Source organism: Oncorhynchus mykiss, chromosome 13 (genome assembly GCF_057628025.1).
Source record: "Oncorhynchus mykiss isolate SJ-2025 chromosome 13, ASM5762802v1, whole genome shotgun sequence".
NCBI lineage: Eukaryota > Metazoa > Chordata > Actinopteri > Salmoniformes > Salmonidae > Oncorhynchus > Oncorhynchus mykiss.
Genome location: NC_143034.1, coordinates 84958871 through 84974134, shown reverse-complemented (window position 1 = coordinate 84974134; position 15264 = coordinate 84958871). Strand labels below are relative to the sequence as shown.

The window sequence follows — 15264 nt, the reverse complement described above, 5'->3', positions numbered from 1 at the left end:
TGGTAACACTATCAGTATCTACTGTCACTAGGGTCCATTCTGGTAACACTATCAGTATCTACTGTCACTAGGGTTGATCCATTCTGGTAACACTATCAGTATCTACTGTCACTAGGATCCATTCTGGTAACACTATCAGTATCTACTGTCACTAGGATCCATTCTGGTAACACTATCAGTATCTACTGTCACTAGGGTTGATCCATTCTGGTAACACTATCAGTATCTACTGTCACTAGGGTCCATTCTGGTAACACTATCAGTATCTACTGTCACTAGGGTTGATCCATTCTGGTAACACTATCAGTATCTACTGTCACTAGGATCCATTCTGGTAACACTATCAGTATCTACTGTCACTAGGATCCATTCTGGTAACACTATCAGTATCTACTGTCACTAGGGTTGATCCATTCTGGTAACACTATCAGTATCTACTGTCACTAGGATCCATTCTGGTAACACTATCAGTATCTACTGTCACTAGGGTTGATCCATTCTGGTAACACTATCAGTATCTACTGTCACTAGGGTTGATCCATTCTGGTAACACTATCAGTATCTACTGTCACTAGGGTTGATCCATTCTGGTAACACTATCAGTATCTACTATCACTAGGGTTGATCCATTCTGGTAACACTATCAGTATCTACTGTCACTAGGATCCATTCTGGTAACACTATCAGTATCTACTGTCACTAGGATCCATTCTGGTAACACTATCAGTATCTACTGTCACTAGGGTTGATCCATTCTGGTAACACTATCAGTATCTACTGTCACTAGGGTTGATCCATTCTGGTAACACTATCAGTATCTACTGTCACTAGGATCCATTCTGGTAACACTATCAGTATCTACTGTCACTAGGGTTGATCCATTCTGGTAACACTATCAGTATCTACTGTCACTAGGGTTGATCCATTCTGGTAACACTATCAGTATCTACTGTCACTAGGGTTGATCCATTCTGGTAACACTATCAGTATCTACTGTCACTAGGATCCATTCTGGTAACACTATCAGTATCTACTGTCACTAGGGTTGATCCATTCTGGTAACACTATCAGTATCTACTGTCACTAGGGTTGATCCATTCTGGTAACACTATCAGTATCTACTGTCACTAGGATCCATTCTGGTAACACTATCAGTATCTACTGTCACTAGGGTTGATCCATTCTGGTAACACTATCAGTATCTACTGTCACTAGGATCCATTCTGGTAACACTATCAGTATCTACTGTCACTAGGGTTGATCCATTCAAATCAAAATCAAATCAAATTTTATTTGTCACATACACGTGGTTAGCAGATGTTAATGCGAGTGTAGCGAAATGCTTTTGCTTCTAGTTCCGACAATGCAGTAATAACCAACAAGTAATCTAACTAACAATTCCAAAACTACTGTCTTGTACACAGTGTAAGGGGATAAAGAATATGTACATAAGGATATATGAATGAGTGATGGTACAGAGCAGCATAGGCAAGATACAGTAGATGGTATCGAGTACAGTATGTACAAATGAGATGAGTATGTAAACAAAGTGGCATAGTATAGTATAAAGTGGCTAGTGATACATGTATTACATAAGGATACCGTCGATGATATAGAGTACAGTATATACGTATGCATATGAGATGAATAATGTAGGGTAAGTAACATTTATATAAGGTAGCATTGTTTAAAGTGGCTAGTGATATATTTACATCATTTCCCATCAATTCCCATTATTAAAGTGGCTGGAGTTGAGTCAGTGTCAGTGTGTTGGCAGCAGCCACTCTGTTAGTGGTGGCTGTTTAACAGTCTGATGGCCTTGAGATAGAAGCTGTTTTTCAGTCTCTCGGTCCCAGCTTTGATGCACCTGTACTGACCTCGCCTTCTGGATGATAGCGGGGTGAACAGGCAGTGGCTCGGGTGGTTGATGTCCTTGATGATCTTTATGGCCTTCCTGTGACATCGGGTGGTGTAGGTGTCCTGGAGGGCAGGTAGTTTGCCCCCGGTGATGCGTTGTGCAGACCTCACTACCCTCTGGAGAGCCTTACGGTTGAGGGCGGTGCAGTTGCCATACCAGGCGGTGATACAGCCCGCCAGGATGCTCTCGATTGTGCATCTGTAGAAGTTTGTGAGTGCTTTTGGTGACAAGCCGAATTTCTTCAGCCTCCTGAGGTTGAAGAGGCGCTGCTGCGCCTTCTTCACGATGCTGTCTGTGTGAGTGGACCAATTCAGTTTGTCTGTGATGTGTATGCCGAGGAACTTAAAACTTGCTACCCTCTCCACTACTGTTCCATCGATGTGGATAGGGGGGTGTTCCCTCTGCTGTTTCCTGAAGTCCACAATCATCTCCTTAGTTTTGTTGACGTTGAGTGTGAGGTTATTTTCCTGACACCACACTCCGAGGGCCCTCACCTCCTCCCTGTAGGCCGTCTCGTCGTTGTTGGTAATCAAGACTACCACTGTTGTGTCGTCCGCAAACTTGATGATTGAGTTGGAGGCGTGCGTGGCCACGTGCGTGGTAACACTATCAGTGTCTACTGTCACTAGGATCCATTCCGGTGACACTATCAGTATCTACTGTCACTAGGATCCATTCTGGTAACACTATCAGTATCTACTGTCACTAGGATCCATTCTGGTGACACTATCAGTATCTACTATCACTAGGATCCATTCTGGTAACACTATCAGTATCTAGTGTCACTAGGGTTGATCCATTCTGGTAACACTATCAGTATCTACTGTCACTAGGATCCATTCTGGTAACACTATCAGTATCTACTGTCACTAGGATCCATTCTGGTAACACTATCAGTATCTACTGTCACTAGGGTTGATCCATTCTGGTATCACTATTAATATCTACTATCACTAGGGTTGATCCATTCTGGTAACACTATCAGTATCTACTGTCACTAGGGTCCATTCTGGTAACACTATCAGTATCTAATGTCACTAGGATCCATTCTGGTAACACTATTGGTATCTACTATCACTAGGATCCATTCTGGTAACACTATCAGTATCTAATGTCACTAGGATCCATTCTGGTAACACTATCAGTATCTACTGTCACTAGGATCCATTCTGGTGACACTATCAGTATCTACTGTCACTAGGATCCATTCTGGTATCAATATCTACTATCACTAGGGTTGATCCATTCTGGTAACAGGTAACACTATCAGTATCTACTGTCACTAGGGTTGATCCATTCGGGTAACAGGTAACACTATCAGTATCTACTGTCACTAGGGTTGATCCATTCTGGTAACAGGTAACACTATCAGTATCTACTGTCACTAGGATCCATTCTGGTAACACTGTCAGTATCTACTGTCACTAGGGTTGATCCATTCTGGTAACAGGTAACACTATCAGTATCTACTGTCACTAGGATCCATTCTGGTAACACTATCAGTATCTACTGTCACTAGGATCCATTCTGGTAACACTATCAGTATCTACTGTCACTAGGTTTGATCCATTCTGGTAACACTATCAGTATCTACTGTCACTAGGATCCATTCTGGTAACACTGTCAGTATCTACTGTCACTAGGGTTGATCCATTCTGGTAACAGGTAACACTATCAGTATCTACTGTCACTAGGATCCATTCTGGTAACACTATCAGTATCTACTGTCACTAGGTTTGATCCATTCTGGTAACAATATCAGTATCTACTGTCTCTCACTGCCCCTCTCTCTCTCTATCTCTCACTGCCCCTCTCTCTCTCTGTCTCTCTCTGTCTCTCTGTCTCTGTCTCTCATGTAGGTGTCCAGTAGTCCTCTACAGTGGAGGAATGCCCAGGGCCAGTTATGGAGACCGTCACTGTGTGACCATCCAACAGGACAAACAACACGTCACTCTAGACTTCACATCCAGAGTTATAGACTTCTTCACCGTCCACACCACTGACCCGGAGCACGGTGAGAGAGACACGCACTTCTCCAGAGCGACTCAGACACAATTAGGATTAAGTGCCTTGCTCAAGGGCACATCTACCGATTAAAAAAAAATAATAATTATTCAGCTAGTCTGCTCTGGGATTGGCCCTCCTCGTCGCTAGGCTACCTGACCCCCTGTGTTAATGTGTATTTCCTCTCCCAGACTATGATGATCCTAAAGCCCTCGTGGTGTTACTAGAGGAGGAGCTGGTTGTAATAGACCTCCTGACCACCGGGTGGCCCTCTATCCCTCCTCCTTACCTGGCTCCGCTCCACTCCTCCGCCATCACCACATCCTGTCACCTGGACAACGTCCCCGCCAAGCTCTGGGACCGCCTGGCCGCCGCCGGGAACAGCCAGGGCGCTCAGCCTGGAGTGAGACACGCACACGGGGTGAGACACTGTACACACACACACACACACACACACACGGGGTGAGACACTGTACACACACACACACACGCACACGGGGTGAGACACTGTACACACACACACACGCATACGGGGTGAGACACTGTACACACACACACAGACACACACACACTCATGGAGTGAGACACACACACGGGGTGAGACACTGTACACACACACACACAGACACACACACACTCATGGAGTGAGACACACACACGGGGTGAGACACTGTACACACACACACAGACACACACACACTCATGGAGTGAGACACACACACGAGGTGAGACACTGCACACACACACACACACACACTCATGGAGTGAGACACACACACGTGTTCTCACCTACCCCAACCAGTGTCTTATTCATTAGGCACCAAATGGAAGAGAACAGATGGAAACGGTGAGGGACTCCCTGAACTTGTCCAATGAGGAAACCCTTGTTTTTTGTTTTCCGTTGCGAAATGTTTTGTTACTGTGTGCACTAATGAATATGGCCCAGGTGTATCTGTATCTGTGAGAAATTATATATTTTCAACCAGTTTTGCTCACTGGGTTTTAGCAAGTCCTTCCTAGCTTAGCAGCAGTCTAGCCTGTATTAGCGTTGTTAGCTTAGCAACAGCTTAGTGTTGTTAGTTTAGTAGCAGGTTAGTCTGTATTAGCGTTGTTAGCTTAGCAACAGCTTAGCGTTGTTAGCTTAACAGCGGGTTAGTCTCTATTAGCGTTGTTAGCTTAGCAGCAGGTTAGTCTGTATTAGCGTTGTTAGCTTAGCAGCAGGTTAGTCTGTATTAGCATTGTTAGCTTAGCAGCAGGTTAGCCTGTATCAGCATTGTTAGCTTAGCTGCAGATGTCCACAGTTAAAGGCTTTGCAGCCAGTACCAGCTGTCGTATATCATACCAGCCTGCCTACGTGTGGCAGTGCCAGGGAGGGTTGGAGTTGGCACTAGAACAGAGGGATCAGAGGGACAGGTCGTCAGAGGGACAGGTCGTCAGAGGGACGGGTCGTCAGAGGGACGGGTCGTCAGAGGGACGGGTCGTCAGAGGGACGGGTCGTCAGAGGGACGGGTCGTCAGAGGGACGGGTCGTCAGAGGGACCGGTCATCAGAGGGACCGGTCATCAGAGGGGTCAGAGGGACAGGTCGTCAAAGGGGTCAGAGGGACAGGTCATAGGGACATGTCATCAGAGAGACAGGTCATCAGAGGGGTCAGAGGGACAGGTCATCAGAGGGGTCAGAGGGACAGGTCGTCAGAGAGACAGGTCATCAGAGGGGTCAGAGGGACAGGTCATAGGGACAGGTCATCAGAGAGACAGGTCATCAGAGGGGTCAGAGGGACAGGTCGTCAGAGGGACAGGTCGTCAGAGGGGTCAGAGGGACAGGTCGTCAGAGGGACAGGTCATCAGAGGGACAGGTCGTCAGAGGTCGTCAGAGGGACAGGTCGTCAGAGGGACAGGTCGTCAGAGGGACAGGTCGTCAGAGGGACAGGTCGTCAGAGAGACAGGTCATCAGAGGGGTCAGAGGGACAGGTCGTCAGAGGGACAGGTCGTCAGAGGGACAGGTCATCAGAGGGGTCAGAGGGACAGGTTGTCAGAGGGACAGGTCATCAGGTGTTCACGGCTGGATGAATGAGGCCTTATTCACAAATTAGTCTCTCTGCTGCAATGTGTGTATCAGTCATCTAACTGTGTGTGTGTGTGTGTGTGTGTGTGTGTGTGTGTAGAGTTGGCCGATATGTGGAGGAAAGAATCTAGCGCCCCCGCCCAGACAACAGGAGTTGCTGCTGACGGGGTAAACACACACACACACACACACACACGTAGTCTTCCTCCTGTCTCCAGTATGTTAGAGGTGTGTATCTACTGTCTCCACTATGTTAGAGGTGTCTTCCTCCTGTCTCCACTATGTTAGAGGTGTGTATCTACTGTCTCCACTATGTTAGAGGTGTGTATCTACTGTCTCCACTATGTTAGGGTTGTGTATCTACTGTCTCCACTATGTTAGGTGAGGTGTGTATCTACTGTCTCCACTATGTTAGATGAGGTGTGTATCTACTGTCTCCACTATGTTAGAGGTGTGTATCTACTGTCTCCACTATGTTAGATGAGGTGTGTCTCTACTGTCTCCACTATGTTAGATGAGGTGTGTATCTACTGTCTCCACTATGTTAGAGGTGTGAATCTACTGTCTCCACTATGTTAGAGGTGTGTATCTACTGTCTCCACTATGTTAGATGAGGTGTGTATCTACTGTCTCCACTATGTTAGATGAGGTGTGTATCTACTGTCTCCACTATGTTAGATGAGGTGTGTATCTACTGTCTCCACTATGTTAGAGGTGTGTACAGTTAAAGTCTGAAGTTTACATACCCTTAGGTTGGAGTCATTAAAACTTGTTTTTCAACCACTCCACACATTTCTTGTTAACAAACTATAGTTTTGGCAAGTAGGTTAGGACATCTACTTTGTGCATAACACAAGTAATTTTTCCAACAATTGTTTACAGACAGATTATTTCACTTATAATTCACTGTATCACAATTCCAGTGGGTCAGAAGTTTACATACACTAAGTTGACTCTGCCTTTAAACAGCTTGTAGAATTCCAGAAAAGGTTGTCTTGGCGTTAGAAGCTTCTGATAGGCTAATTGACATAATTTGAGTCAATTGGAGGTTTACCTGTGGATGTATTTCAAGGCCTACCTTCAAACTCAGTGCCTCTTTGCTTGACATCATGGGAAAATCTAAAGGAATCAGCCAAGACCTCAGAAAAAAAATGGTTGACCTCCACAAGTCTGGTCCATCCTTGGGAGCAATTTCCAAACTCCTGAAGGTACCACGTTCATCTGTACAAACAATAGTACGCAAGTATAAACACCATGGGACTACGCAGCCGTCATACCGCTCAGGAAGGAGACGCGTTCTGTCTCCTAGAGATGAACGTACTTTGGTGCAAAAAGTGCAAATCAATCCCAGAACAACAGCAAAGGACCTTGTGAAGATGCTGGAGGAAACAGGTACAAAAGTATCTATATCCACAGTAAACGAGTCCTATATCGACTTCACCTGAAAGGCCGCTCAGCAAGGAAGAATTGTGAAAAACTGAGTTTAAATATATTTGGCCAAGGTGTATGTAAACTTCTGACCTCTACTGCGTCTCCTGTCTCCACTATGTTAAAAGAAGTGTGTGTGTGTGTGTGTGTGTGTGTGTGTGTGTGTGTGTGTGTGTGTGTGTAGGCATGAGGACGGTACAGTGCGGTTCTGGAATGTGTCTGCTGTTGCCATGACTCCTCTCTACAAGCTCAGCACGGCTAACGTCTTCCATACCGACTGTGACCCTAACGACGACCCCCTGGACCCTACCAATGACCCCGAAGCACTGCAAGAGGAGGAGTGGCCTCCCTTCAGGAAGGTCAGAACACAGACACATGCACACACACTGACACACACACATGCAGACACGCAAGCACGAGCTCACACATTTCTTATAAATTTGCAAACATTTCTAAAAACCTGTTTTCACTTTGTCAATGTGGGGTATTGAGTCATTATGGGGTATTGTGTCACTATGGGGTATTGTGTCATTATGGGGTATTGTGTCATTATGGGGTATTGTGTCATTATGGGGTATTGTGTCACTATGGGGTATTGAGTCTTTATAGGGTATTGTGTCATTATGGGGTATTGTGTCACTATGGGGTATTGTGTCATTATGGGGTATTGTGTCACTATGGGGTATTGTGTCACTATGGGGTATTGTGTCACTATGGGGTATTGAGTCTTTATAGGGTATTGTGTCATTATGGGGTATTGTGTCACTATGGGGTATTGAGTCATTATGGGGTATTGTGCCATTATGGGGTATTGAGTCATTATAGGGTATTGTGTCACTATGGGGTATGTGTCATTATGGGGTATTGTGTCATTATGGGGTATTGAGTCATTATGGGGTATTGTCACTATGGGGTATTGTGTCATTATGGGGTATTGAGTCATTATGGGGTATTGTGTCACTATGGGGTATTGAGTCATTATGTGTTATTGTGTCATTATGGGGTATTGTGTCATTATGGGGTATTGAGTCATTATGGGGTATTGTGTCACTATGGGGTATTGTGTCATTATGGGGTATTGAGTCATTATGGGGTATTGAGTCATTATGGGGTATTGTGTCACTATGGGGTATTGTGTCACTATGGGGTATTGTGTCACTATGGGGTATTGAGTCACTATGGGGTATTGTGTCACTATGGGGTATTGAGTCATTATGGGGTATTGAGTCATTATGGGGTATTGTGTCACTATGGGGTATTGAGTCATTATGGGGTATTGAGTCATTATGGGGTATTGTGTCATTATGGGGTATTGTGTCATTATGGGGTATTGTGTCATTATGGGGTATTGTGTCATTATGGGGTATTGTGTCACTATGGGGTATTGAGTCTTTATAGGGTATTGTGTCATTATGGGGTATTGTGTCACTATGGGGTATTGTGTCATTATGGGGTATTGTGTCACTATGGGGTATTGTGTCACTATGGGGTATTGTGTCACTATGGGGTATTGAGTCTTTATAGGGTATTGTGTCATTATGGGGTATTGTGTCACTATGGGGTATTGAGTCATTATGGGGTATTGTGCCATTATGGGGTATTGAGTCATTATAGGGTATTGTGTCACTATGGGGTATGTGTCATTATGGGGTATTGTGTCATTATGGGGTATTGAGTCATTATGGGGTATTGTCACTATGGGGTATTGTGTCATTATGGGGTATTGAGTCATTATGGGGTATTGTGTCACTATGGGGTATTGAGTCATTATGTGTTATTGTGTCATTATGGGGTATTGTGTCATTATGGGGTATTGAGTCATTATGGGGTATTGTGTCACTATGGGGTATTGTGTCATTATGGGGTATTGAGTCATTATGGGGTATTGAGTCATTATGGGGTATTGTGTCACTATGGGGTATTGTGTCATTATGGGGTATTGTGTCACTATGGGGTATTGAGTCATTATGGGGTATTGTGTCACTATGGGGTATTGAGTCATTATGGGGTATTGAGTCATTATGGGGTATTGTGTCACTATGGGGTATTGAGTCATTATGGGGTATTGAGTCATTATGGGGTATTGTGTCACTATGGGGTATTGAGTCATTATGGGGTATTGAGTCATTATGGGGTATTGAGTCATTATGGGGTAGTGTGTCACTATGGGGTATTGTGTCATTATGGGGTATTGTGTCACTATGGGGTATTGAGTCATTATGGGGTATTGAGTCATTATGGGGTATTGAGTCATTATGGGGTATTGTGTCACTATGGGGTATTGTGTCATTATGGGGTATTGTGTCACTATGGGGTATTGAGTCATTATGGGGTATTGTGTCACTATGGGGTATTGAGTCATTATGGGGTATTGAGTCATTATGGGGTATTGTGTCACTATGGGGTATTGAGTCATTATGGGGTAGTGTGTCACTATGGGGTATTGTGTCACTATGGGGTATTGTGTCATTATGGGGTATTGTGTCACTATGGGGTATTGTGTCACTATGGGGTATTGTGTCATTATGGGGTATTGAGTCATTATGGGGTATTGTGTCACTATGGGGTATTGTGTCATTATGGGGTATTGTGTCACTATGGGGTATTGAGTCATTATGGGGTATTGAGTCATTATGGGGTATTGTGTCACTATGGGGTATTGTGTCACTATGGGGTATTGAGTCATTATGGGGTATTGAGTCATTATGGGGTATTGTGTCATTATGGGGTATTGTGTCACTATGGGGTATTGAGTCATTATGGGGTATTGTGTCATTATGGGGTATTGAGTCATTATGGGGTATTGTGTCATTATGGGGTATTGTGTCATTATGGGGTATTTTGATTCTGTATAGTAGTAGTGATGATGATGATGATGATGTGTGTTCTAGGTGGGCTGTTTTGATCTGTATAGTGATGATGATGATGATGATGTGTGTTCTAGGTGGGCTGTTTTGATCTGTATAGTGATGATGATGATGATGATGATGATGATGATGTGTGTTCTAGGTGGGCTGTTTTGATCCGTATAGTGATGATGATGATGATGATGATGTGTGTTCTAGGTGGGCTGTTTTGATCTGTATAGTGATGATGATGATGATGTTTGTTCTAGGTGGGCTGTTTTGATCCGTATAGTGATGATGATGATGTGTGTTCTAGGTGGGCTGTTTTGATCCGTATAGTGATGATGATGATGATGATGATGTGTGTTCTAGGTGGGCTGTTTTGATCCGTATAGTGATGATGATGATGATGTGTGTTCTAGGTGGGCTGTTTTGATCCGTATAGTGATGATGATGATGTGTGTTCTAGGTGGGCTGTTTTGATCCGTATAGTGATGATGATGATGATGATGTGTGTTCTAGGTGGGCTGTTTTGATCTGTATAGTGATGATGATGATGATGATGATGTGTGTTCTAGGTGGGCTGTTTTGATCCGTATAGTGATGATGATGATGATGTGTGTTCTAGGTGGGCTGTTTTGATCTGTATAGTGATGATGATGATGTGTGTTCTAGGTGGGCTGTTTTGATCCGTATAGTGATGATGATGATGTGTGTTCTAGGTGGGCTGTTTTGATCCGTATAGTGATGATGATGATGATGATGATGTGTGTTCTAGGTGGGCTGTTTTGATCTGTATAGTGATGATGATGATGTGTGTTCTAGGTGGGCTGTTTTGATCTGTATAGTGATGATGATGATGATGATGATGTGTGTTCTAGGTGGGCTGTTTTGATCCGTATAGTGATGATTATGATGTGTGTTCTAGGTGGGCTGTTTTGATCCGTATAGTGATGATGATGATGATGTGTGTTCTAGGTGGGCTGTTTTGATCTGTATAGTGATGATGTTGATGTGTGTTCTAGGTGGGCTGTTTTGATCCGTATAGTGATGATGATGATGATGTGTGTTCTAGGTGGGCTGTTTTGATTCGTATAGTGATGATGATGATGATGATGATGATGATGTGTGTTCTAGGTGGGCTGTTTTGATCTGTATAGTGATGATGATGATGATGATGATGTGTGTTCTAGGTGGGCTGTTTTGATCTGTATAGTGATGATGTTGATGTGTGTTCTAGGTGGGCTGTTTTGATCTGTATAGTGATGATGATGATGATGATGATGTGTGTTCTAGGTGGGCTGTTTTGATCTGTATAGTGATGATGATGATGATGATGATGTGTGTTCTAGGTGGGCTGTTTTGATCTGTATAGTGATGATGATGATGATGATGATGTGTGTTCTAGGTGGGCTGTTTTGATCTGTATAGTGATGATGATGATGATGATGATGTGTGTTCTAGGTGGGCTGTTTTGATCTGTATAGTGATGATGATGATGATGATGATGTGTGTTCTAGGTGGGCTGTTTTGATCTGTATAGTGATGATGATGATGATGATGATGTGTGTTCTAGGTGGGCTGTTTTGATCTGTATAGTGATGATGATGATGATGATGATGTGTGTTCTAGGTGGGCTGTTTTGATCTGTATAGTGATGATGATGATGATGATGATGTGTGTTCTAGGTGGGCTGTTTTGATCTGTATAGTGATGATGATGATGATGATGATGTGTGTTCTAGGTGGGCTGTTTTGATCTGTATAGTGATGATGATGATGATGATGATGTGTGTTCTAGGTGGGCTGTTTTGATCTGTATAGTGATGATGTTGATGTGTGTTCTAGGTGGGCTGTTTTGATCCGTATAGTGATGATGATGATGATGATGTGTGTTCTAGGTGGGCTGTTTTGATCCGTATAGTGATGATGATGATGATGATGATGATGATGATGTGTGTTCTAGGTGGGCTGTTTTGATTCGTATAGTGATGATGATGATGATGATGATGATGATGTGTGTTCTAGGTGGGCTGTTTTGATCTGTATAGTGATGATGATGATGATGTGTGTTCTAGGTGGGCTGTTTTGATCCGTATAGTGATGATGATGATGATGATGATGTGTGTTCTAGGTGGGCTGTTTTGATCTGTATAGTGATGATGATGATGATGATGTGTGTTCTAGGTGGGCTGTTTTGATCCGTATAGTGATGATGATGATGATGATGATGATGATGATGTGTGTTCTAGGTGGGCTGTTTTGATCTGTATAGTGATGATGATGATGATGATGATGTGTGTTCTAGGTGGGCTGTTTTGATCCGTATAGTGATGATGATGATGATGATGTGTGTTCTAGGTGGGCTGTTTTGATCCGTATAGTGATGATTATGATGTGTGTTCTAGGTGGGCTGTTTTGATCCGTATAGTGATGATGATGATGATGATGTGTGTTCTAGGTGGGCTGTTTTGATCCGTATAGTGATGATGATGATGATGATGATGATGATGATGTGTGTTCTAGGTGGGCTGTTTTGATCCGTATAGTGATGATGATGATGATGATGATGTGTGTTCTAGGTGGGCTGTTTTGATTCGTATAGTGATGATGATGATGATGATGTGTGTTCTAGGTGGGCTGTTTTGATCCGTATAGTGATGATGATGATGATGATGATGATGATGATGTGTGTTCTAGGTGGGCTGTTTTGATCTGTATAGTGATGATGATGATGATGATGATGATGATGATGTGTGTTCTAGGTGGGCTGTTTTGATCCGTATAGTGATGATGATGATGATGATGATGTGTGTTCTAGGTGGGCTGTTTTGATTCGTATAGTGATGATGATGATGTGTGTTCTAGGTGGGCTGTTTTGATTCCTTATAGTGATGATGATGATGATGATGATGATGATGATGATGATGATGTGTGTTCTAGGTGGGCTGTTTTGATCTGTATAGTGATGATGATGATGATGATGATGTGTGTTCTAGGTGGGCTGTTTTGATTCGTATAGTGATGATGATGATGATGATGATGATGATGATGTGTGTTCTAGGTGGGCTGTTTTGATCTGTATAGTGATGATGATGATGATGATGATGTGTGTTCTAGGTGGGCTGTTTTGATCCGTATAGTGATGATGATGATGATGATGATGATGATGATGTGTGTTCTAGATGGGCTGTTTTGATCCGTATAGTGATGATGATGATGATGATGATGATGTGTGTTCTAGGTGGGCTGTTTTGATCTGTATAGTGATGATGATGATGATGATGTGTGTTCTAGATGGGCTGTTTTGATCCGTATAGTGATGATGATGATGATGATGATGATGATGATGTGTGTTCTAGGTGGGCTGTTTTGATCTGTATAGTGATGATGATGATGTGTGTTCTAGATGGGCTGTTTTGATCTGTATAGTGATGATGATGATGTGTGTTCTAGGTGGGCTGTTTTGATCTGTATAGTGATGATGATGATGTGTGTTCTAGGTGGGCTGTTTTGATCCGTATAGTGATGATGATGATGATGATGTGTGTTCTAGGTGGGCTGTTTTGATCTGTATAGTGATGATGATGATGATGATGTGTGTTCTAGGTGGGCTGTTTTGATCTGTATAGTGATGATGATGATGATGATGTGTGTTCTAGGTGGGCTGTTTTGATCCGTATAGTGATGATGATGATGATGATGATGTGTGTTCTAGGTGGGCTGTTTTGATCCGTATAGTGATGATGATGATGATGATGATGTGTGTTCTAGGTGGGCTGTTTTGATCCGTATAGTGATGATGATGATGATGTGTGTTCTAGGTGGGCTGTTTTGATCCGTATAGTGATGATGATGATGTGTGTTCTAGGTGGGCTGTTTTGATCCGTATAGTGATGATGATGATGTGTGTTCTAGGTGGGCTGTTTTGATCCGTATAGTGATGATGATGATGATGATGATGATGATGATGTGTGTTCTAGGTGGGCTGTTTTGATCCGTATAGTGATGATGATGATGATGATGATGATGATGTGTGTTCTAGGTGGGCTGTTTTGATCCGTATAGTGATGATGATGATGATGATGATGATGTGTGTTCTAGGTGGGCTGTTTTGATCCGTATATAGTGATGATGATGTGTGTTCTAGGTGGGCTGTTTTGATCCGTATAGTGATGATCCTCGTCTGGGGATCCAGAAGATCAGTCTGTGTAAATACAGCTGTAGACTGGTGGTGGCCGGGACCGCTGGACAGGTACCCCACACACACACACACACACACACACACACACACACACACACACTGTGTTTGTGTAATTAGACACTCCCTCATCTTCTTGAGAGCCAATAAAATCTAAGTTCAGTCTGAGTGATGAATGGTGTCTCTGTCTCTGTCTCTGTCTGTGTCTCCAGGTGATCGTGCTGGGTCTGAGTGATGAATGGTCTCTCTGTCTCTGTCTGTGTGTCTGTGTTTCCAGGTGATCGTGCTGGGTCTGAGTGATGAATGGTCTCTCTGTCTCTGTCTGTGTGTCTGTGTTTCCAGGTGATCGTGCTGGGTCTGAGTGATGAATGGTCTCTCTGTCTCTGTCTGTGTGTCTGTGTCTCCAGGTGATCGTACTGGGTCTGAGGTATGAATGGTCTCTCTGTCTCTGTCTCTGTCTCTGTGTGTCTGTGTCTCCAGGTGATCGTACTGGGTCTGAGTGATGAATGGTCTCTCTGTCTCTGTGTGTCTGTGTCTCCAGGTGATCGTACTGGGTCTGAGTGATGAATGGTCTCTCTGTCTCTGTCTCTGTCTCTGTCTGTCTCTGTGTGTCTGTGTCTCCAGGTGATCGTACTGGGTCTGAGTGATGAATGGTCTCTCTGTCTCTGTCTGTGTGTCTGTGTCTCCAGGTGATCGTGCTGGGTCTGAGTGATGAATGGTCTCTCTGTCTCTGTCTCTGTCTGTCTCTGTGTGTCTGTGTCTCCAGGTGATCGTGCTGGGTCTGAGTGATGAATGGTCTCTGTCT

The 15264-nt window shown here is 43.7% G+C and overlaps 1 protein-coding gene across 2 annotated transcripts in view; it reads left to right on the top strand.

Moving 5' to 3' along the window:
* llgl1 (LLGL scribble cell polarity complex component 1) overlaps positions 1 to 15264 on the top strand; it is a 129797-nt gene that overhangs the window by 87902 nt on the left and 26631 nt on the right. For both annotated transcript variants that reach the window (XM_090197965.1, XM_090197966.1), the window contains exons 9-13: positions 3778 to 3932; positions 4114 to 4343; positions 6086 to 6153; positions 7598 to 7772; positions 14409 to 14513. In XM_090197965.1, the coding sequence (XP_090054091.1) occupies positions 3778 to 3932; positions 4114 to 4343; positions 6086 to 6153; positions 7598 to 7772; positions 14409 to 14513 (733 nt within the window). The remainder of the gene's footprint in view (positions 1 to 3777; positions 3933 to 4113; positions 4344 to 6085; positions 6154 to 7597; positions 7773 to 14408; positions 14514 to 15264) is intronic.